At 39.3% G+C, this 23284-nt stretch overlaps 1 protein-coding gene across 1 annotated transcript; it reads left to right on the forward strand.

Annotated features, from left to right (window-relative positions):
- The first annotated feature begins 1849 nt into the window (after window positions 1–1849).
- LOC135571437 (trace amine-associated receptor 3-like) lies at window positions 1850–13416 on the forward strand. Its single transcript, XM_065017699.1, has 3 exons — window positions 1850–2373; window positions 3912–4210; window positions 13262–13416. The coding sequence occupies exons 1-3, from the start codon at window positions 1850–1852 to the stop codon at window positions 13414–13416; spliced, it is 978 nt and encodes a 325-aa protein (XP_064873771.1).
- The last annotated feature ends 9868 nt before the right edge of the window (window positions 13417–23284 follow it).

Raw genomic sequence — 23284 nt, forward strand, 5'->3', positions numbered from 1 at the left:
TTCTTTCAAAAACAAGTACATTTCTAAGTATCCCCAAACTTTTGAACGGTAGTGTATATATATATATAGGACAAAACACACATCGCGACATGAGAGACAACACAACACCACCTAAAGAGAGACCAACAACAAAGCATGGCAGAAACACATGACAACACAGCATGGTAGCAACACAACATGACAACAACATGGTAGCAACACAACATGGCAGCAGCACAACATTGTAGCAGTGCAAAACATGGTACAAACATTATTGGGCCCAGACAACAGCACAAAGGGAAAGAAGGTAGAGACAACAATATATCATACAAAGCAGCCACAACTGTCAGTAAGAGTGTCCATGATTGAGTCTTTGAATGAAGAGATTAAGATAAAACTGTCCAGTTTGAGTGTTTGTTGCAGCTCGTTCCAGTCGCTAGCTGCAGCGAACTGAAAACCAACGACCCAGGAATGTGTGCTTTGGGGACAACGGAGAGCATCCTGTCCTGCTTTGTCACCACCTCGTACGGTAACTGCAGCACACACAACCGCGGGGCTCTCCAGAGGATGGTACGGTCTGCCCAACGCATCACCGGGGGCACACTGCCTGCCCTCCAGGACACCTGCAGTACCCGATGTCACAGGAAGGCCAAAAAGATCATCAAGGATATCAACCACCCGAGCTACAGTCTGTTCACCCCACTATCATCCAAAAGGCGAGGTCAGTACATGTGCATGAAAGCTGGGACAAGAGGCTGAAAAACAGCTTCTACCTAATGGCCATCAGACTGTTATATACCCATCATTAGCCGACTACCACCCAGTTATTCAACCCTACACCTTAGAGGATGCTGCCCTTTGTACTTAGACATGGAATCCCTGGTCACTTTAAATTGAACACCCGTCACTTTCATAATGTTAATATACTATTTTACTCATCTCACATGTACATACTGTAGTCTGCTGTATTTGTTGTCAACACCACTCAGATATTGCCTTTCCTAATATGTATATATTTCTTTATTCCATTCATTTACTTTTGATTTGTGTGTATTATTGTGAATTGTTAGATACTACTGCACCGTTGGAGCTAGGAACAAAGAATTTCACTAAACCCGCAAGAGCATCTACTAAATATGTCTATGTGACCAATACATTTTGATTTGATTTTGTAGTGTATTAATAATTCAGATCAGAGGGATATTTTTAAAGTCTATGGAATGAGACCATTTTGATTGCATTTGCTATAAGCTTGTACACCATGAACTTATGCTTTGTCATCTACTTCCCTAATGCAACTTTCCTACACAGTTGCCTGCTGATGTGTGTGGTGCCATCATGTGTCCTAAGGTTGTGGAATATGTTCCAAACTGAGCACTGACATAAACCAAACAAGTTAGTCTGCACAGTTATCATATTTCCCATATAAAATAGCCTTTGATGGACCAAAACATCACCCATACTATATTTTCCCCATTAAAATGCTTAGTTGAGTAAATGTACCATATCTCTCATCTCTAACGATCAGTAAGGCTGAAGGACAGGCTAGGTGGCCTCAGCAACATCGAATCCTGTCATACATTACATCATGCTTTCACAAATGATTTGTTTATCCAGCCATTTTTTTTTAAATTTGTGTGTTCACTTGTGTATGTTTTGTTGGTGTGTGTGTGTGTGTGTGTGTGTGTGTGTGTGTGTGTGTGTGTTGTGTGTGTGTAGAGAGAGACTCCAGGGAGGGGAGTTTCTGTCAGTAACTCAGGGATAAATAGAGAGGCAGAGTTCAGAGTTTGTCAGAAGGTGGACCTGACAGGGTCACACACAGGACCAAGCAGGAGCAGCAGGAACTCAGCATTTTTCCTTTTTATTACAAATGGAGAAACATGAAGATGTTCAATACTGTTTTCAAGACGGAAACTCTTCTTGCAGAAAGGCTTTTCTATTGACATCTATCTACATAACACTGTACATCTTCTTCTCATTGATTTCAGCAGTTACAGTATTTTTGAACCTACTGGTGATCATCTCCATCTCTCACTTCAAGCAGCTCCACACTACAACCAACCTGCTCATCCTCTCTCTGGCTGTGTCAGATCTCCTGGTTGGACTGATTGTGATACCAGTAACGACTGTATCAATAATGGAACCATGCTGGGATTTTGGGGAATATTTCTGTGTGTTTCATATCTACATGGATTTTTTGTGTACTTCTTTATCTCTGGGCAACATGGTCTTGATATCTATTGACCGTTATGTTGCTGTGTGTGATCCCTTATTGTACCACGCTAAAATAACAATAACAAGAATGATCTGTTGTATATCATTTACCTGGTTTTGTTGTATCATATACCGTGCTGCTATTATAAAAAACTGTGTAAATGTACAGTTGCCAAGTAGGTGTTTGACAGAATGTTTTATTTTTGAAGGAATAACCTGGGTTAATTTCACTGACCTTGTAATTACAATGGTTGTCCCGTGCTCTGTTATTATAACACTTTATTTGAAAATCTTTGTGGTGGCCAGATCACAGGCCAGAAAGGTATTTTCAAAAGAGGCTGTCAGTGTGTCTGGTGTTAAAACTATTCAGGCAAATAAGTCTGAGAGAAAAGCAGCAAAAACTCTTTCTATTGTTGTTGTCAACTATTTCATTTGTTGGATTCCATTTCTATGTTCTTCTTTCTTTCATTTGTCTTTTTTTAGCGACAATTTATCATTCATCATTGGTTTTCTGCCACTAGTTAATTCTTTTATCAATCCAATCATTTATGCTTTCTTTTATCCTTGGTTCAAAGTGACAGCTAAACATATTTTAACTCTGAAGTTAAGGCGTTCATAGTTCCTATATATTTTTATTCCCCAGTTTGATTAGCAGGTTTAATATAGTTTTGTAATACAATTGCTTCTTTCATGTAACAATACACTGTTATGACTAATCTCAGTGTTGTCATCATAGATAGATGTGGTGTTGATTCAGAATAATTTGTATGGAATGGAATGGAATGACTTGGAGAAGGCAACGGAAGGATTAAGCTTGTGTTATAAAAAACTATTTAGACATTGTGGATTGTATATTCCAAATACCAAAGTCTGTTGTTGTTCCATGTTATTTAATGATAAACAGTATGTAACTATTCTAAAAGTACATTTTGAGAACGTCATGAGTTATTATGTAGGTTTAACATCACCCTCTAGTGGCTCAATTGGGACACAATGCCTTCAACAGGTGCAGTAAAATGTAAATGTAAAATATGCATGATAACAGATAACATCCAAGTATATCTCAATGGTGTATTGTGTAAGTAGTTGATGGTCAAATTTAAGAATATGCAATTATGGGTAACACTTTAAAATGTTCAGTAATAAACCATTTGTTAGGAATTTACAGTTTGCTCACCATTTATTATTAATTTCACATGTGTTAAGTGTTAGTCAGTTAGGTATTCTCAAATGTATAAATTACTACTATATGCATTAGTGATTAAGCGCAACAGCGCAGGAGACCACAGCAAACACTTCAACTTCAACATACTGGTAATGAACAGTACCACTACTCTCACTACATCACCCTCACTACATCACTGCTGCCAGGTCAGGGGTCACACCAGAGCAGCTCTCTCAGATGCTGTGGAGTCAGAATGAATGTAGAGATTGGTAACACTTTATAATAACACTTTGTATTAAATAATATATAATGATTATTCTGACTCCACATCAATAATGTCTCATTACCACCACATGTATTTGGTAAGATGGTTATTCATACATTGATAAACAACGTTTATGGTATGTAATAATGATTTCTAACATCGTTCATAAAATGTTTAATAAATGTCCTTATAAACCATGTACAAATCATTAGTAAAGTATGTTTGCAGTATCATATACCGTGATGCCAATATAAAAAAAAACGTTATAAATGTACATGTATGAAGTAGGTGTTTGAAAGAATGTTTTATTGTTGAAGGGTCAATCTGGGGTAATATAATTGACCCTCTATTTGCAATGGTTGTCCCTTGGTCTATTATTATACCGCTTTATGTGAAAATCTTTGTGGTGGCCAGATCACAGGCCAGAAAGGTATTTTCAAAAGAGGCTGCTAGTGTGTCTGGTGTTAAAACTGTACGGGCAAATAAGTCTGAGAGAAAAGCAACACAAACTCTTTCTATTATTGTTTTCACCTATTTCATTTGTTGGATTTCAACTCTATTTATTTTCTTATTTTTGTCGTTTTTTAGTGACAATTTATCACTTTTCATCCGTTTTCTACCACTTGTTAATTCCTTAATAAATAATAATTATAATTGATGCATTATTTTATCCATGGTTCAAAGTGACAGCTAAACATATTTTAACTCTGAAGTTCCTAGAATTGTATTCCCTAGTTTCACAAAGGTTTGATATAGTCAAGTAAAACAATTATTCAAATTGCTTCTTTTGATACACTGACATTACTTATCTCAGTGTTCTCATCAAAAGATACATGTGGTGTTGATACAGAATGATTTGGATGGATTGGATTTGAAGGACTTGGAGAAGGCATAAGTCTGTTGTTGTTCCATGTTATTCAATGATAAATAGTTTGTAAGTATTCTAATAGTACATTCTGAGGAAGTCATCAGTCGTTCTATATGTTGTTAAACACCTCCCTCTAGTGGCTCAATTGTGAGACAACGTCTTCATCAAGTGTAGTAATGTTGAAATGCACAATACTCCATGATATCAGATAACATCCAAGTCTATCACACTGGTGTATTGTGTAAGTAGTTGAGGGTAAAATGGAAGAATACGCAATTAAGGGTAACACTATAATGTTAAGTAATAAACCATTTGTAAGCCGTTTACAGTTTGTTCACAATATATGAATCATTTCTTCCACAATTGTTAAATGTTAGTCAGCTAGTTATTCTCACATTTATAAATAACTACTATATGCAATAATGATTAAAAACAACAGTGCAGGAGACCGCAGCAGACACTTCAACCTCAACATACTGGTTATGAACACTACCACTACTCTCACTACATCACTGCTGCCAGGTCAGGGGTCACGCCATTGCAGCTCTCTCTGATGCTGTGGAGTCAAGAATTAATATAGAGATTGGTAACACTTTATAATAACACTTTGTAATAAAGAATGTATAATGGATTAGTAAATAGTTTATTCTTCATTTATGTATCATTACTCCCACATTTGTTTTAGTAAGCTGGTTATTCACACATTAATTAACAACTTTTATTGTCTGTAATAATGATTCAGAAGATCATTCATGAGATGTTATTTAATCAATTAACTTATAAACCATTAACTGATCATTAGTAAAGTCGTATTGCAGTCCCTAATATAAAGGGAGGACTATTCAGACTTTCTTAATACTTTATAAATGTTTTGAACAGTGACCAGTGTAATTTATCACAAGAAGATGGACATGCTATTGGTCGACATTCCAGCAGTACCTGATGCTCCTTAAGGTCTCAAAATAACCTGGAACATATCAATGGTTAAACAATAAGCACACAACACAGAGGATGTTAAAGGAAATATATTGAACATTTTATTCCACTGTGCTGAAGGAAGTAACGTGTTTGTCTGAAAACTATAACATTATTGTTTGTTGGCCCTGAGAATCTAAACCAAAGTGTGGATTGCAGTCACTCATTAGAGTAGTTCACAAACTGTTTACAGGGTAAAGGAACCAATATCTAAATAAATAATTTAACTGAACATTACGTTTAAAGGGTTACAACCTTTAATACACTACAAGTGATGGTGTCATATACAATTCATATACAAAATGCTGGAGTGAAGAGGCCAGTTGAAAAACAGTTTTACTGCAGAGTTTTACACCCACTGGGCCAACACTGGTTGAATCAATGTTTTTTTTTAATCCAACATAGAGTTGACATTGAATTCATGTCTGTGCCCAGTGGGCAGGGATTGCTTTCAGTATGTGCTGTGGCCATAGGATGGTGGTTGGTAATGGGTAATTTCAGTGTAGGAATGGATGAAACAACATCTGTAGAACCAGTAAGTAAGGGGTCTGAGACGCCGAAGCCTCCGACCATTAGCTCTGACAAATTGAAAACCCGAATCATTGGCAACTCCATTACCCGTAGTATTATACTTAAAACGAATCATCCAGCAATCATACACTGTTTACCAGGGGGCAGGGCTACTGACGTTAAGGCTAATCTGAAGATGGTGCGGGCTACAGCTAAAACTGGCGAGTGTAGAGAGTATAGGGATATTGTTATCGGCACCAACGATGTTAGGATGAAACAGTCAGAGGTCACCAAGCGCAACATAACTTCAGCGTGTAAATCAGCTAGAAAGATGTGTCGGCATCGTGTAATTGTCTCTGGCCCCCTCCCAGTTAGGGTGAGTTCTACTGTCATGTCCTGACCTAAGTTCCTTTTTTGTTCTCTATTTTGATTTGGTCAGGGCGTGAGTTGGGGTGGGCATTCTATGTTTTGTTCTATGTTTTGCATGTCTGTGTTTGGCCTGGTATGGTTCCCAATCAGAGGCAGCTGTCAATCGTTGTCTCTGATTGAGAACCATACATAGGTAGCCTGTTCCCACCTGTGTTTGAGGGTAGTTGTTTCCTGTTTTGTGTTGTGTCAACTGAAAGGACTGTTTCGATTTTCGTTGTTTCACTTTTGTTATTTTGGATTCAGTGTTCAGTTGTAATAAATTTAACATGGACACGTGCCACAATACACTTTGGTTCGATCTTTCATATTCCTGTTCTTCAGATGAAGAAGATCGTAACATCTATAGCAGAGTCTCACAACTCAATCGCTGGTTGAAAACAGTTTTCTGCCCCTCCCAAAAGATAGAATTTGTAGATAATTGGCCCTCTGTCTGGGACTCACCCACAAACAGCAACAAGCCTGGCCTGTTGAGGAGTGACGGACTCCATCCTAGCTGGAGGGATGCTCTCATCTTATCTACGAACATGGACTGGGCTCTAACTCCTCTAGCTCCTCAATGAGATAGGGTGCAGGCCAGGCAGCAGGCTGTTAGCCAGCTTAGTGGAGTCTGCCACAAGCACAGTCAGTGTAGTCAGTTCAGCTTTCCCCATTGAGACCGTGGCTGTGCCTCTAGGTTGGGCAAAACTAAACATGGCGGTGTTCGCCTTAGCAATCTCACTAGAATAAAGATCTCAATTCCTGCCATTATTGAAAGAGATTGTGATACCTCACATCTCAAAATAGGGCGACTTAATGTTAGATCCCTCACTTCCAAGGCAGTTATAGTCAATTAACTTATCACTGATCATAATATTGATGTGATTGGCCTGACTGAAACATGGCTTAAGCCTGACGGATTTACTGTGTTAAATGAGGCCTCACCTCCTGGTTACACTAGTGACCATATCCCCTGCGCGTCCCGCAAGAGCGGAGGTGTAGCTAACATTTATGATGGTAAATTTCAATTTACAAAAAAAAAAAAACTTTTCGTCTTTTGATCTTCTAGTCATGAACTCTATGCAGCCTACTCAATCACTTTTTATAGCTACTGTTTACATATATAGCGTTCCTCGCTGAGTTCCCTGATTTCCTATCGGACCTTGTAGTCATGGCAGATAATATTCTAATTTTTGGTGACTTTAATGTTCACATGGAAAAATCCCCAGACCAACTCCAAAAGTCTTTCGGAGTCATCATCGACTCAGTGGTTTTGTCCAACATGTCTCCGGAACTACTCACTGCCATAGTCACACTCTGGACCTAGTTTTGTCCCGTGGAATAAATGTTGTGGATTTTAATTTAGACTGAAAAGCAGTGCCGAGCACCTATGAATGGCAGGTCTTACCATTCGTAACGATGTGTAGTCTATGCCCTCCAGAAACATTCTCAGCACCACCATGATGGCAACACGGATGTTAAAGAGTCAGTCGAGCACACCTTCTATGTTGACAATGGTCTCCAAAGTCTACCCATGGGGACCGAAGCAAAGTCCCTGGTGGACAGGCTGCAAAGCTTGTCTCTTGGCCGGGGGGCTACAAACAACGACCTGTCCAGAGAGAAGAGGAACCAACCATCAGGGTCATTTACAGAGTTTACAAGCCAACTCCACCTTATCCTCCAGTGAATGGGGGTCAGATCCTCATAGTGTTACGATAGATGGCAAAACCTTCCTCCTTCCTTCAACTGCCCTTGGTACTCCATGGAGCAGCAGTACCAGTCCCCTTCATCATCCTCCTGCCTGACCAGACTCAGTCACTCCCAACTTGCTTCTCATGGGGGGATAAGCGACAGATCTCTGCCCCAAACTATCTATGCTGACAGTGATGTCAGTGGTCGACAGTGCTGGTGCCATAGCCATATCCTGGCTGATCACTTCTGGGCCAACATCAAACCCTACCTCAGACTGGTGGCCCATCTGATTCCCTTGTCTGATGTCAAGGATGACCCAGAATAAACCAGGCGAGAGCATTTGTGGAGCAAGAGCATAGTCTTTAAATTTGTCACGATTGTCATGATATTGAAATACCTGAAGTCGGTATGGTTTGTACATTGGTTGTGGGGGACATTGGCAGAGGCACCTGTTGGTGGAAAACGAGTTGCATAGATGTTATGAAATTGGCATCAAAATGTTGGAAATGTGATATCCCCTTAGCTGATCATTGTCTGTGGCCAACTCTGATCGTAGTGTAGGCCTCATGAAACAGACAGGGAGAGTGAGCTGGTTCTTAGTGGTTGGCGAACCCTCAACCTTCTGGCCCGTAGCCCTGAGTGGCATCGTCATCGCCACAAAAGCATCCTGAAGTGGCAAAGTCTATACCCACATTTTTAGGGTTGCTACAGTTATTGTTATTTGTGGTCGTACACATTATTTTGGATACATTTTTAAGTACAAAGGGAGGGTCGTGAAAAAATTCAGAGTAAATTGTTAACTTTCCCTAATAACTTGAGGTGTTTTTGAGATCATTGATTGATACAACTAAACTAGAAATCACATTTCTCAGTCACATTTTCTTCTGAGAAAACAACACCACAGAAATGGAAAACAACATCAAGGGATGATTGGGTCAGATTACAGTGTGGTTGTTCTGATATCTGACAAATAGTATTTGTCCCCATGATGTAACTGAGACAAAGTCTACCTCAACTTGAAGAAGTATGGTTAAAGGTTGTAACCCCTTAAACTTAATGAATGAAATGAAGTATTTACATATTGGTTCCATTACCCTGTAAGCAGTCTATGAACTGCTCTAATGAGTGACTGCAATCCACACTTTGGTTTTGTTATTCACTGCCAACAAACACGAATGTTATCATTTTCAGACAAAACACATTACTTCCTTCAGCACACTACTACAAGTTTGACTGATTTGGAATAAAATGTTCAACATTGTCACGTTCTGACCTTTATTTCCTTTGTTTTTGTATTTATTTAGTATGGTCAGGGCGTGAGTTGGGGTGTGCAGTCTATGTTTGTTTTTCTATGATTTGTGGATTTGTATGTTTCAGCCTAGTATGGTTCTCAATCAGAGGCAGGTGTCATTAGTTGTCTCTGATTGAGAATCATACTTAGGTAGCCTGGGATTGTCTGTGTTAGTTGCTTGTGTTCAGCACAGGTCTCATTTATAGCTTCACGGTCGTTATTTGTTTATTGTTTTGTATAGTTTGTATTCAGTGTTCGGTGCTTTCTTTTATTAAATATTCATCACACATTCCACGCCGCATTTTGGTCCTCCGATCCTTCTCGCCTCTTCAGATGAAGAGGAGGACGACCGTGACAACCATATTTCCTTTAGTTAACATCCTCTGTGCTGTGTGCTTATCGTTTACCATTGATTTGTTCTAGATTATTTTGAGACCTTAAGTAGAATCAGGTAGTATTGGAATGTCCTCCAATGGCATGTCCATATTTTTGTGATAAACTGTTCAAAATATTTCTAAAGTATTAGAAAGTGTGTATAGTCCTCACTTTAGATTCGGGGCTGCAAAATGACTTTTAAGTTAACTCATTAAACATCTTATGAATTATCTTATGAATCATTATTACAGACTATAAAAGTTGTTAATTAATGTGTGAATAACCAGCTAACTTAAACAAATGGGGGAGTAATGATACATAAATGATGAATGAACTATTTACTAATCCATTATACATTCTTTATTACAAAGTGTTGTTATTAAATGTTACCAGTCTCTATATTAATTCTGACTCCACAGCCTCTGACAGAGCTGCTATGGCGTGACCCCTGACCTGGCAGTAATGAGTGTGGTGGTGGTGTTGTCTGCTGTGGTCTCCTGTGCTGTTGTGCTTAATCATTAATGCATATTGTAGTTATTTATACATGTGAGAATCCCAGGCTGACTAAAATTTAACAAATGTGGGAGGAATGATTCATGTATTGTGAACAACCTGTAAATGGCTTACAAATGGTTTATTACTTAACATTATAGTGTTACCCTTAATTGCATATTCTTGCATTTTACCCTCAACTACTTACACAATACACCATTGTGATAGACTTGGTTATCTGATATCATGCAGTATTGTGCATTTCAACTTTACTCCACTTGATGAAGACGTTGTGTCACAATTGAGCCACTAGAGGGATGTGTTTAACAACATATAGAACATTTACATTTAAGTCATTTAGCAGACGCTCTTATCCAGAGCGACTTACAAATTGGAACGACTGATGGCTTCCTCAGAATGTACTATTAGAATACTTACAAACTATTTATCATTGAATAACATGGAACAACAACAGACTTATGCCTTCTCCAAGTCCTTCAAATTCAATCCATCCAAATCATTCTGTATCAACACCACATGTATCTTTTGAGGAGAACACTGAGATAAGTAATGTCACTGAACACTGAGATAAGTAGTGTATTGTTACATGAAAGAAGCAATTAGAATAATTGTTTTACTTGACTATATCAAACCTTTGTGAAACTAAGGAATACAATTCTAGGAACTTCAGAGTTAAAATATGTTTAGCTGTCACTTTGAACCATGGATAAAATAATGCATCAATTATTATTATTATTTATTAAGGAATTAACAGGTGGTAGAAAACGGATGAAAAGTGATAAATTGTCACTCAAAAAAGACAAAAATAAGAAAAGAAATAGAGTTGGAATACAACAAATGAAATAGATGAAAACAACAATAGATAGAGTATTTGCTGCTTTTCTCTCAGACTTATTTGCCTGTGCAGTTTTAACACCAGACACACTGACAGCCTCTTTTGAAAATACCTTTCTGGCCTGTGATCTGGCCACATCAAAGGTTTTCACATAAAGCGGTATAATAATAGAGCTAGGGTCAACCATTGTAAATAGAAGGTCAATTATATTACCCCAGATTGACCCTTCAACAATAAAACATTTGTTACTCTCGTCGTTTGAATGAGGAAACCAAGGTGCAGGGTGGTAGGTGGACATCATACTTTTATTAAAATGAACACCGACAAAACAACAAAATACAAAACGAAGGTAAAGTTCTGCAGGCTACACAGCAACTATACAAAATCAAGATCCCACAAACTAAAGTGGGAAAAAAGGCTGCCTAAGTATGATCCCCAATCAGAGACAACGATAGACAGCTGACTTTGATTGGGAACCATACCAGGCCAAAAAAATAAATAGGAAAACTTGATTGCCACCCTAGTCACACCCTGACCTAACCAAAATACAGAATTAAAAGGATCTCTAAGGTCAGGGCGTGACAACATTCTTTCAAACACCTACTTTGTGCATGTACATTTGCAAAGTGTTTTAATATTGGCAGCTCGGTATATGATACAACAACACCAGGTAATGGATATACAACACATCATGCTTGTAATTGTTATTCTAGAGTGATACAATAAGGGATCACACACAGCAACATAGCGGTCAATAGATATCAATTCCAAATTGCCCAGAGATAAAGAAATACCTAAACAAGCAATGTAGGCATGAAACACAGAAACATTTCCCAAAAATCCAGCATGGTTCCATTATTGCTACAGTCATTACTGGTATCACAATCAGTCCAACCAGGAGATCTGACGCAGCCAGAGAGAGGATGAGCAGGTTGGTTGGAGTGTGGAGCTGCTTGAAGTGAGAGATGGAGATGATCACCAGTATGTTCAAAAATACTGTAACTGCTGAAATCAACTGTTTTCATCCCTCTCCCTTGTACTCCCTATTTATCCATGACTGCGTGGCCATGCACGCCTTCAACTCAATCACCAAGTTTGCAGACAACACTACAGTGGTATTCATGATTACCAACAACGACGAGACGGCCTACAGGGAGGAGGTGAGGGCCCTCGGAGTGTGGTGTCAGGAAAATAACCTCACACTCAACGTCAACAAAACAAAGGAGATGATCGTGGACTTCAGGAAACAGCAGAGGGAGCACCCCCCTATCCACATCGACGGGACAGACCTCTAGCAACCTTAATAATTAAAATTTGGATGTAGTAAATGTATCACTAGTCACTTTAAACAATGCCACTTTATATAATGTTTACATACCCTACATGACTCATCTGATTTGTATATACTGTACTCTATACCATCTACTGCATCTTGCCTATGCCGTTCGGCCATCGCTCATCCATATATATATATATATATATATTTGTAAGAATCTTTAAAAGGGGTCAATAGTTTTTACCCTTACTTTTTTGAGAGAAAGAAATATTACTTGTTAAACTAAATTTTTAGTATGAAATAATATAATTTCATTTTTATTAGTATTATTTATTTTATATAGTCATTATGTTCCATCTTTATCAATATCGTCAATCATTTCAGACCCCACTGTACCTACTACTGCTAAATGAGGTCCATATTTATGAACATACAATATATATTTATTGGTTTCTTGTTTTGATTATTTGTGTAGAGACATTCTACTGCACTGTTGGATCTAGTAACACAAGCGTTTTGCTGCACCTCCCATAACACCTACAGATCTGTGTACGTGACCAGTAAACTTTGCTTTGTTTTTTATTTTTTTAATCTAGTTTGTTGTTGTTCTATCAGATTCCAGAGGGTTCTTTTAGCACTACACTGCCATATACTTGTCCATTTACATTTACATGGAAATTAACTTAGAGACGTCAGCATACAAATGCACAACACAATATATTACATACTGTACAGAAAACTGTAATGTTAGTACACAAGTCACACATGTACATATTCACATATTATTCAAAACATGCAGGGCTCTGTCATAATGACACTTATATCACTCTACCAATTAAAGGTGTCAAACACAAACACATCTAATACATTGTGTGATTTGTTTTATTTATTCACACAGCGTCGGTCACCATTGAGAAGTGGGTCACCATTGAGAAGTGGGTCACCATTGAGAAGTGGGTCACCATTGAGAAGTGGGTCACCATTGAGAAGTGGGTCACCATTGAGAAGTGGGTCACCATTGAGAAGTGTGTCATTTGCAAGGAAGCCTTGTGAACGTGAACATACAATAAATACCTTAAGATTTATCAAAACAAACTCTCAAAATCCGGTGCCAGGTAGCTTAGCAGTTTAACAGTTTGGCCAGTAAGAGAAAGGTAGCTGGTTCAAATCCCCATGCCTACGAGGTGAATAATATGTCAATGTGCCCTTGAGCAAGGCACTTAACCCTAATTGTTCTTGTAAGTACCTCTGCATGATTCTTAGGGAGCATATTACATCAGCAATACTCAACCTGTGCTCTGTCACTGGGAACAACTCTTAAATGATGATAGTTCAACATTTTAAGTTACATTTTTTAAGTTTCTGACACCTGAGGGTGCTGTTATCACCTGTATGCAAGGCTCTGGAACAATGAGGTCCAAAACTCTAAGGAATTCTACCAATTAAAGGTGTTGGAGACACACACATGCTTTACTCAAGGTGCCCAATAAGGCCCTAATACAGCATGAACATTCAACATGAACATGAGGGCTACCACATCACGAGAGCATGCGTCCACATCACAAGAGCATGCGTCCACATCACGAGAGCATGCTATTTTAGTTATTTAGAAAATGGGGGGGGGTGGCATTGATAAAGATACTCATGAAGAGGTAGGGTTTCAGATTAAACCTCCCACTAACCTCACTCAAGTCTCAATCCTACATCCCTCTCTATAGTGTTTTTGATAAATAACAAATAACAACACATTTTCAGGACAGTGCAGAACTGAAATTACATTTTTCTTATGTGGCCTCTGGATTGGAACACCCTGATTTCATGGGGCATGATCCAGGATCAACACATATATAATATGATCCAGGGTCAATATAGACATATCTATCATGCCAAAATACTCTAATGTGACCCCTGACCTGGCAGCAGTGATGTAGTGAGAGTAGTGGTAGTGAGAGTAGTGGTAGTGAGAGTAGTGGTAGTGAGAGTAGTGGAAGTGAGAGTAGGATTAGTGATAGTGAAAGTAGTGATAGTGAGAGTAGTGGAAGTGAGAGTAGGATTAGTGGTAGTGAGAGTAGTGGTAGTGAGAGTAGTCATAGTGAGAGTAGTGGTAGTGATAGTAGTGGTAGTGAGAGTAGTAGTAGTGATAGTAGTGGTAGTGAGAGTAGTGATAGTGAGAGTAGTGGTAGTGGTAGTGAGAGTAGTGATAGTGAGAGTAGTGTTAGTGAGAGTAGGATTAGTGGTAGTGAGAGTAGTGGTAGTGAGAGTAGTCATAGTGAGAGTAGTGGTAGTGATAGTAGTGGTAGTGAGAGTAGTGGTAGTGAGAGTAGTGGTAGTGAGAGTAGTGATAGTGAGAGTAGTGGTAGTGAGAGTAGGAGTAGTGGTAGTGAAATTAGTGGTAGTGAGAGTAGTAGTAGTGAGAGTAGTGGTAGTGAGAGTAGTGATAGTGAGAGTAGCGGTAGTGAGAGTAGGATTATTGGTAGTGAGAGTAGTGGTAGTGAGAGTAGTGATAGTGAGAGTAGTGGTAGTGAGAGTAGTGAGAGTGAGAGTAGTGATAGTGAGAGTAGTGGAAGTGAGAGTAGGATTAGTGGTAGTGACAGTAGTGGTAGTGAGAGTAGTGATAGTGAGAGTATTGGTAGTGAGAGTAGTGGTAGTGATAGTGAGAGTAGTGATAGTGAGAGTAGGATTATTGGTAGTGAGAGTAGGGGTATTATTGGTAGTGAGAGTGAGGGGTAGTGGTAGTGAGAGTAGGAGTAGTGGTAGTGAGAGTAGTGGTAGTGAGAGTAGTGGTAGTGAGAGTAGTAGTAGTGAGAATAGTGAGTAGTGGTAGTGAGAGGTGGTAGTGAGAGTAGTGGTAGTGAGTAGTAGTAGTGAGTAGTGGTAGTGAGTAGTGGTAGTTCATAACCAGCATGTTGAGGTTGAAGTGTCTCCTGCTCTGTCGTGTTTCCATCGTTCAGCCAGGTGATAACAGGAAGAGGGATGTCACAGGTTAGAGACACAGGGTTGTTCACCACCACACTCACATGTTCTAGACCTGGTTCTGAACAAAGATACTGTGTTAATACTGTGTATTAACACACACACACACAGACACACACACACACACACACACACGCACACACACACACTCACACACGCACAAACACACACACACACACTGTACACATATGTTGTAGTATGCTGAGGTTGTTGTTTACGTACCATATACCTGCAGGCTGTACTCCTTGGCTGCGTTGCTGACGTCTGTGTAGATGGATGTGTTAACTTCTTTAGAGCACTTTGTGATGCAGCCCGGGGTGGTGCTGCATCACTGACCCTGGGTTGTGGCTAATAGTGTGGAGTAGCCTAGATGTTAGCAATTATGCCTTTAAAGGGAAATTACACTCAAAAAACATATTTTCTTATTTTTTGGGGGAGTGCCTTTTGCATCATACAATATTTTGCATCATCATGATGATGTGGCCGTCGACACTTTGATTCTTGTCTTTGTGTGACATTTCATTTTAAGCTGGAATCCGTTGCGGTGAAACTGCCAGCAACTCTTCCTGGGGTCCAGCAAAATTAACACATGCGTTTTGCCAGCAGCAGACTATGATCGATAATGTCAAAAGCCACTCTGAAGTCTAACAAGACAGCCCCCACAATCTTTTCATCATCAATTTCTATCAGCCAATCATCAGTCATTTGAGTAAGTGTTGTGCTCGTTGAATGTTCTTCTCTATAAGCATGCTGAAATTTTGTTGTCAATTTGTTTACTGTAAATACCATTGGTAACAGGCAGATTTTTTGGCTATTTGAGCCAGTCAAGGGGGCTTTACTATTCTTAGGTAGCGGAATGACTTTTGCTTCCCGCCAAGCCTGGGGGCCCACACATTCTTGTTAGCTTAAACTAAAAATATTGCAAATAGGAGTGGCAATATCGTTCGCTATTATCCTCAGTAATTTTCCATCCAGTAGTAATGCCTCAAGTACTGAGATTCAGTGCCTTTGACCGCTACGCTACTCGGAAGAATAGTTACATTTCCCCAGTCCAATCCCTAAAGTGTTTACCTAAAAAGGTGATGGGGTGTCCGCTTTGTTGTTGTTTGAACTGCAGATTGCCCCTTTAGGATTCGTGGATGATAGAGGAATATGTGTTTTTCTGAATTACAATTTGAGATCAAGTAATCATTGAGCTACATGGACCTACACAATCCATATTTGAACATGTTTGATATTTAAGAGATCTTGAATTCCTTTTGTTTTTGGACCAAAAACTCAAATTGTTATTGGTCCAAAATTGACCAATGAAAAAGAAATGACGGGAACAAAATCAGACAACATTTGGTTTGTTTATACAGATCGAGGTCTAATTTGACTTTCCAAATATTGTAAATTGAAACCTACGTTCCTACTTCAGTAATGTGAACCTAATATGTCTGTTTTTTCTGTCCCCTGCAGGTAGACTGGTGTCAATCTGAAGCGGCAGCTGCCATGGCTGAGTAGAGAAACATCTGCTCTTCAACATGTCTGTCCTGCAGCCAGTGGAGCAGCTTTCTCCAGTGGAAACCAATGTTCCTCCTGGTCCCACAGGCCCTCAGCATTTCCCTGTATATGGTGCCACGAGGCAAACCGCAAACTGGTGCTGTTCCAGTAGGTGCAACTGGAACCACACTGTAAAACATTCCCTGTAATTTGTAAGGTAACTTACTGGACGCAATTGGCCAGTAAGTTACTGTAATTTATTTTACAGTACAGCGACTGTCATCCAATTTTCGGCAATTCATTTTATGGTACCAAAATATTTACTGTGATCTAATTTACAGTATATTACTGGAATTGCCCATGTAGCTGCATATTACCCAGTGTTCTTGGCAAGTTTTCATTCACATTTTGGTCATTTAGCGGACACTCTTGTCCTTAGTAACATACAGTCAGTGCATTCAACCAAGGTTGATTAAAAAATAATGCATTTCACAGTCATAGCAAGTAAAACATTTCTGTAACCATTACTGAAAGTGTTGTAATAGTTAAGGATGTTTTGGTCTTCAAAATAATTGTACTTACAACACCATCTTATGATATACAGTGTATTTGGACAGTTTTCAGAACTCTTGACTTTTTCCACATTTTGTTAAGTGCCCCATGGTGGCTGTGGGGTTATGGTATGAGCAGGCATAAGCTACGGACAACGAACACAATTCCATTTTATCGATGTCAATTTGAATGCACAGAGATACCGTGATGAGATCCTGGGGCCCATTGTAGTGCCATTCATCCGCCACCATCACCTCATGCTTCAGCATGATAATTCACGCATGTCCGTCTTCAACATCTGTACACAATTCCTGGAAGCTGAAAATGTCCTAGTTCTTCAATAGCTTGCGTACTCCCCAGACATGTCACATATTGAGCATGTTTGGGATGCTCTGGAAGGATGTGTACGGGAGCATATTCCAGTCCCTGCCAATATCCAACAGCCATTGAAGAGACAACATTCAACAGCATTTAAAAGAACAAACATTTTATTTAACTAGGCAAGTCAGTTAAGAACAAATCCTTATTTACAATGACGGCCTACACCGGCCAAACGCGGACGACGCTGGGCCAATTGTGCGCCGCCCTATGGGACTCCCAGTTTTTGATACAGCCTGGATTCAAATCATAGGCCTAATGAATTCATTTCAATTGACTGATTTCCATACGACTGTATTCAGTAAAATCTTGTGTTTATATTTTTGTTCAGAATGGAATAAGTAAAGTTACTCCTCTGTCACCGATTGTGATTGATGATGCCTTCCTCTGGCTACTGTACATACTGAAAGCAATACCTGTCCTCTGTTTCACTCTGCAGGAAAATGTTTAAAGAAATGTTGCTCTTTATTCTTTACTTTGGATATGAGGTTAAATGTTTAATATGAGGCGACATTGTAAGTATTCATACCCCTTCACTTTTCCCACTTTTTGTTACGTCAGACATTCTAAAACTGCTTAAGTTATTTTTTACCCCTCATCAATCTACACACAATTCCCAACAAACAGGTTTTTAGAAAAAAATAAAAAATAAAACCAGATACCTCATTTACATAACTATTCAGACCCTTTGCTATGCGACTCGAAATTGAGCTAAAGCACATCCCGTTTCCATTGATCATCCTTGAGATATTAATACAACTTGATTGATTTTGGCTCCTGAATGGCAGAGCGGTCTAAGGCACTGCATCTGGTTCAAATCCAGCTGTATCACAACCGGCAGTGATTGGAAGTCCCTTAGGATGGTGCACAACTGGCAAAGCGTCGTCCGGGTTTTGCCGATGTAGGGCATAATTTGTAAATCATTTATTTTTAACTGACTTTCTGAGTTAAAATGTTTTTTTTTTTGAGAGAAAGGCAGACACCTCTCTATATAAGGTCCCACAACTGACAGTGCATGTCAGAGCAGTAACCAAGCCATGAGGTCAAAGGAATTGTCTGTAGAGCTCCGAGACAGAATTGTGCAGAAGCACCGATCTGGGGAAGGGTCCAAAAAAATTCAAGAACACAGTGGACTCCATCAATCTTAAATGGAAGAAGTTTGGAACCACAAAGACTCTTCCTAGAGCTGGCAGCCCGGCCAAACTGAGCAATTGGGGAGAAGGGAACAAAGTACAGAGAGATCCTTGAAGTACTGATAGCTCTGAGCAGGTTCTCAGACTGGGTCGAAAGTTCATCTTCCAACAGAACAACGACCCTAACACAGCCAAGACAACGCAGGATTGGCTTCGGGACAAGTCTCAATGTTTTTGTGGCCCGGACTTAAACCCGGTCGAAGATCTCTGGAGAGACCTGAAAATAGCTGTACAGCGACGCTCCCCACCCAACCTGATAGAGCTTGAGAGGATCTGCAGAGAAGAATGGGCCAAACTCCCCAAATATAGGTGTGCCAAGCTTGTAGCGTCATACCCTGGAATCACTGGCAAATATGCTTCAACAAGGTACTGAGTAAAGGATCTGAATTCTTATGACTCTCCAGAGAGTGGTGTGGTCTGCCCAACGATCATCAAGGACATCAACCACCGGAGCCACGCCCTGTTCACCCCGCTGTCATTCAGAAGGCGAGGTCAGTACAGGTGCATCAAAGCTGGCACTCAAGGCCCTCAGACTGTTAAATAGCCAGCACAAGCAGACTACCACCCAGTTATTCAACCCTACACCTTAGAGTATGCTGCCCTATGTACATAGACATGGAATCCCTGGTCACTTTAATAATGGAACACTAGTCAATTTAATGTTTACATACTGCTTTACTCAGCTAATATGTGTATATATATAGGTATTGTATTGTATATCAATACCACTCAGAGATTGCTTAACAAAATATTTATCTTTTTTAATTCCATTATTTTACTTTTATTTGTGTGTGTGTGTGTGTGTGTGTGTGTGTGTGTGTGTGTGTGTGTGTGTGTATTGTGAATGGTTAGATTCTACTGCACTGTTGGAGCTTGGAACACAAGTAATTTGCTTCAGCTGCAACATCTGCTGAATATTTGTATGTGACCAATAAAATATGATTTTGATTTGATTTGGTAGTGTATTAAAGGTAGTAACCCTTTAAATGTAATGTTCAGTTAATTTATGTATTTAGATACTGGTTCCCTTCCCCTGTAAGCAGTCTGAACTGCTCTTAGTCTGTGCCACTCTGACATTGCTCATCCATATATTAAAATATTCTTAATTACAGTCCTTTACTTAGATTTATGTGTATTAGGTATCTGTTAAATTGTTAGATATTGCTTCACTGTCGGAACTAGGTGCATAAAACTCTCACTACATCTGCAATAACAACGGCTAAACAAAAGCTTTTGACAAGTTTTTATTTTATTTCTACTGAGTGACTGCAATCAGTCACTGCCAAGAAACAAGAATGCCATCATTTTCAGCCAAACACATTACTTCCTTCAGCACTCTACTACAAGTGTGACTGTTTTGGAATAACATTTTCAATATATTTCCTTTATCGTCCTCTGTGTTGTTTGCTTATTGTTTAACCATTGATTTGTTCCAGGTCAATTTGAGAACTTAAGGAGCATCAGGTACTGCTGGAATATCTACCAATAGCATGTCCATCTTTACGTGATAAATTACACTGGTCACTGCTCAAAACATTTAGAGAGAATAGTCTTCCCTTTAGATTAGGGAAAAACTACTTTACTGAGTATTAAATGGTTAAAATACATTTTCACATCTTTGGAATGATCTTATTAATTATTATGTACTATAAAAGTTGTTTATAATTATGTGAATTACCAGTTTATTTAAATATCAGATTAATGACATAAATTATGAATAAACAATTTACTGATCCATTATAAATTATTTATTGTGAAACCCACTCTTTATATTCATTCAGAGTAAACAGCATCTGAGAGAGCTGCTCTGGTGTGACCCCTGACCTGGCAGCAGTGATGTAGTGAGAGTAGTGGTATTGTTCATACTGTCACGACGGCTCCTCTGCAGTGCAGGGGCGGTTCCTCCTGCAGGCAGAGGAGGGTCGTTAGTGATTGGAGTCTATGGCAAAAACCAAAAGAGATCGGACCCCTCCCCCAGTAACCGGCCCAGGTCCAGAGCCACATCTATGGGCTCTAGGACTAACTATTGACTGGGGAGTGCAGGAAGAAAAAGCCACAACGGAAATTGACCAGCAGGGGGAGCCAAACGAACAGGCTCTGAAAGAACTGGAAATAAAACAAGAACCAACCTATGTGAAACCTGAGGAGGAGTGGTATGAACAGCTCTACCAAACCGACGCCCCAACGGAAGAAGACATCATGGGCATCAGTACTGAGGGACTTAACATTGGACTGAGTCCTACATAATTCTGAGTATACTGCAAGAGAAGCACAATGAGATAAAATGAATTGAAATCCCAAGCGCCCCCCCCCCCCCTCCCCCCGCCCATAACTGGGTCTCTAAGAGAGTATAAAAGGAGAGATCAGTAAGGTAAATTACTTTTTACTATACTCTGTTTGTATTGACTATTTTTGACATCAAGGCACGAGCACAGTTTTGACTGGTAATCTTAAGAATTGTGTTGTGCACTGGAAGCTCACACCACTTATAAGAGTAAGAGGACAAGGTTGTGTAAGAGAGAACTTCACCCCTCAACAGAGCGAGGCCTAGAAGAACTCTTGGGAGCACCGGTTCCATCTTTGGTGTGCCAGGGACAATTGCAGTTTGGCAAGATTGAAAAAGCCCAGGAAGCCGTAAGCCTCGTAGTAGCCAAGGATCAACAAAAAAAGTCCATATCTAAGCAGCAGGCAGTGAAAAGTGTAACCTATGAAATTTGGAATAAATAAGAGATTAAAATATTGTAGGCAGCAGAGGCTGCTGATATTACTCTTATAAAGACCAGTTTCAGGAAGGACCAAGGTTGAAGGTAAATATATGGTTATTTGCTTTGATTAAGAGTTTGTAGAAAGTGTTTAAGCTGATTATATTTGCAATATTTTCTGGCATAGTATAGCGCATTAAGGATTGATTGAGCATTATTGTTGTATTGAGAAACTGTAGAACCATTGAATTGTAATAACGTGTATAAGACAAAAAACAGAGTAAAAGCTTGAAACGTTGACAACTAGGCCAGATTATCGATCTGGAGAGCAAACGCCTTTGACACTCTCACGGAACAGAAAGTGACCCTGGTTGTAGGTTAAAGTGATTGCACTAAAGAATATTTCATTGTGTGGACAATAATATATTTTTAGGAGAGTCAAAACATATACCAATACTAGTTTCCAAGTGACTACTAGTTGATTTGCATAATAACTAACAGAAGATTAGTTATTAGGTATTGATATATAAGAGAAAAAGACTCAAGGTAAGGGTGTATAGGAAGAATCTATAAACTTAGCATACTAAGAAGAGTACATTTATCCAAGGCCCCATACTAGACCGGGAGATAAAGGGATTGACAACGTGAACGAAGGAACAACCCCAACTCACGTGAAGGGCCATTACGAATAAATAGAAGGGTTGGTAGGGCCGCACGGCTAGGCCCTTGTTACACCGAAGTGACTAAAATCCTAAAGTACTCTGCCCAGCCAGAGGACGGGATAGAGGCTTTTGCTGCAGGCGAAGTCAGCACCGTGACAAGTCACCTGGGCTCAGGGTATTTAAACTGCTTTACTAATCACTCTCTCTCTCTCTCTCTCTCCCTCTCTCTCTCTGCTCCTCCAGGTATGATCCTGTTTTGTTTGTTCCTTTGTAGTTTTACTTAGTTTTCACTCAGTCATATTCACACACACACAGATTCACGCATCCCTGCACTTTACATACACCCTACATTATGATACTTTCACACCTCATTCCCTTTTCTTTGTTTAAAGTTAATAGTTTTGTTTACAATAAAGAACCTTTTTGATTGGCTCATACCTGTTCGTGTCCCCTCATTTTTGCAACAGGCTATGAGCCGGCATGTGACAATACCCAGTATGTTGAGGTTGAAGTGTCTGCTAATGGTCTCCTCTGTTGTGTTGAATAATTCATGTATATACTGTAGTAGTTATTTATAAATGTCAGAATACCTAGCTGAATAACATTTAGTAAATGTGGCCTTAATATTAAATGGTGAGCAAACTGGAAATTCCTTGTTCATTTGAACTTTACTTTACTTGATGAAGACGTTGTGTCACAATTGAGCCACTAGAGGGAGATGTTAAATAACATATAGAATGAGTCATGACGTCCTCAGAATGTACTATTAGAACACTTACATACTATTTATCATTACCATGGAACAACCACAGCCTTAGGTATTTGGAGTACACAATCCACAATGACTACAATGTCTTTTATAAAACAAGCTTATGCCTTCTCCAATTCATTCCAATCCAATCCAGACAATCATTCTGTATCAACACCACATATATCATGACAACACTGAGATAAGTAATGTCGGTGTATTGTTACA

The sequence above is a fragment of the Oncorhynchus nerka genome, linkage group LG1, assembly GCF_034236695.1.
Source record: "Oncorhynchus nerka isolate Pitt River linkage group LG1, Oner_Uvic_2.0, whole genome shotgun sequence".
Lineage (NCBI taxonomy): Eukaryota > Metazoa > Chordata > Actinopteri > Salmoniformes > Salmonidae > Oncorhynchus > Oncorhynchus nerka.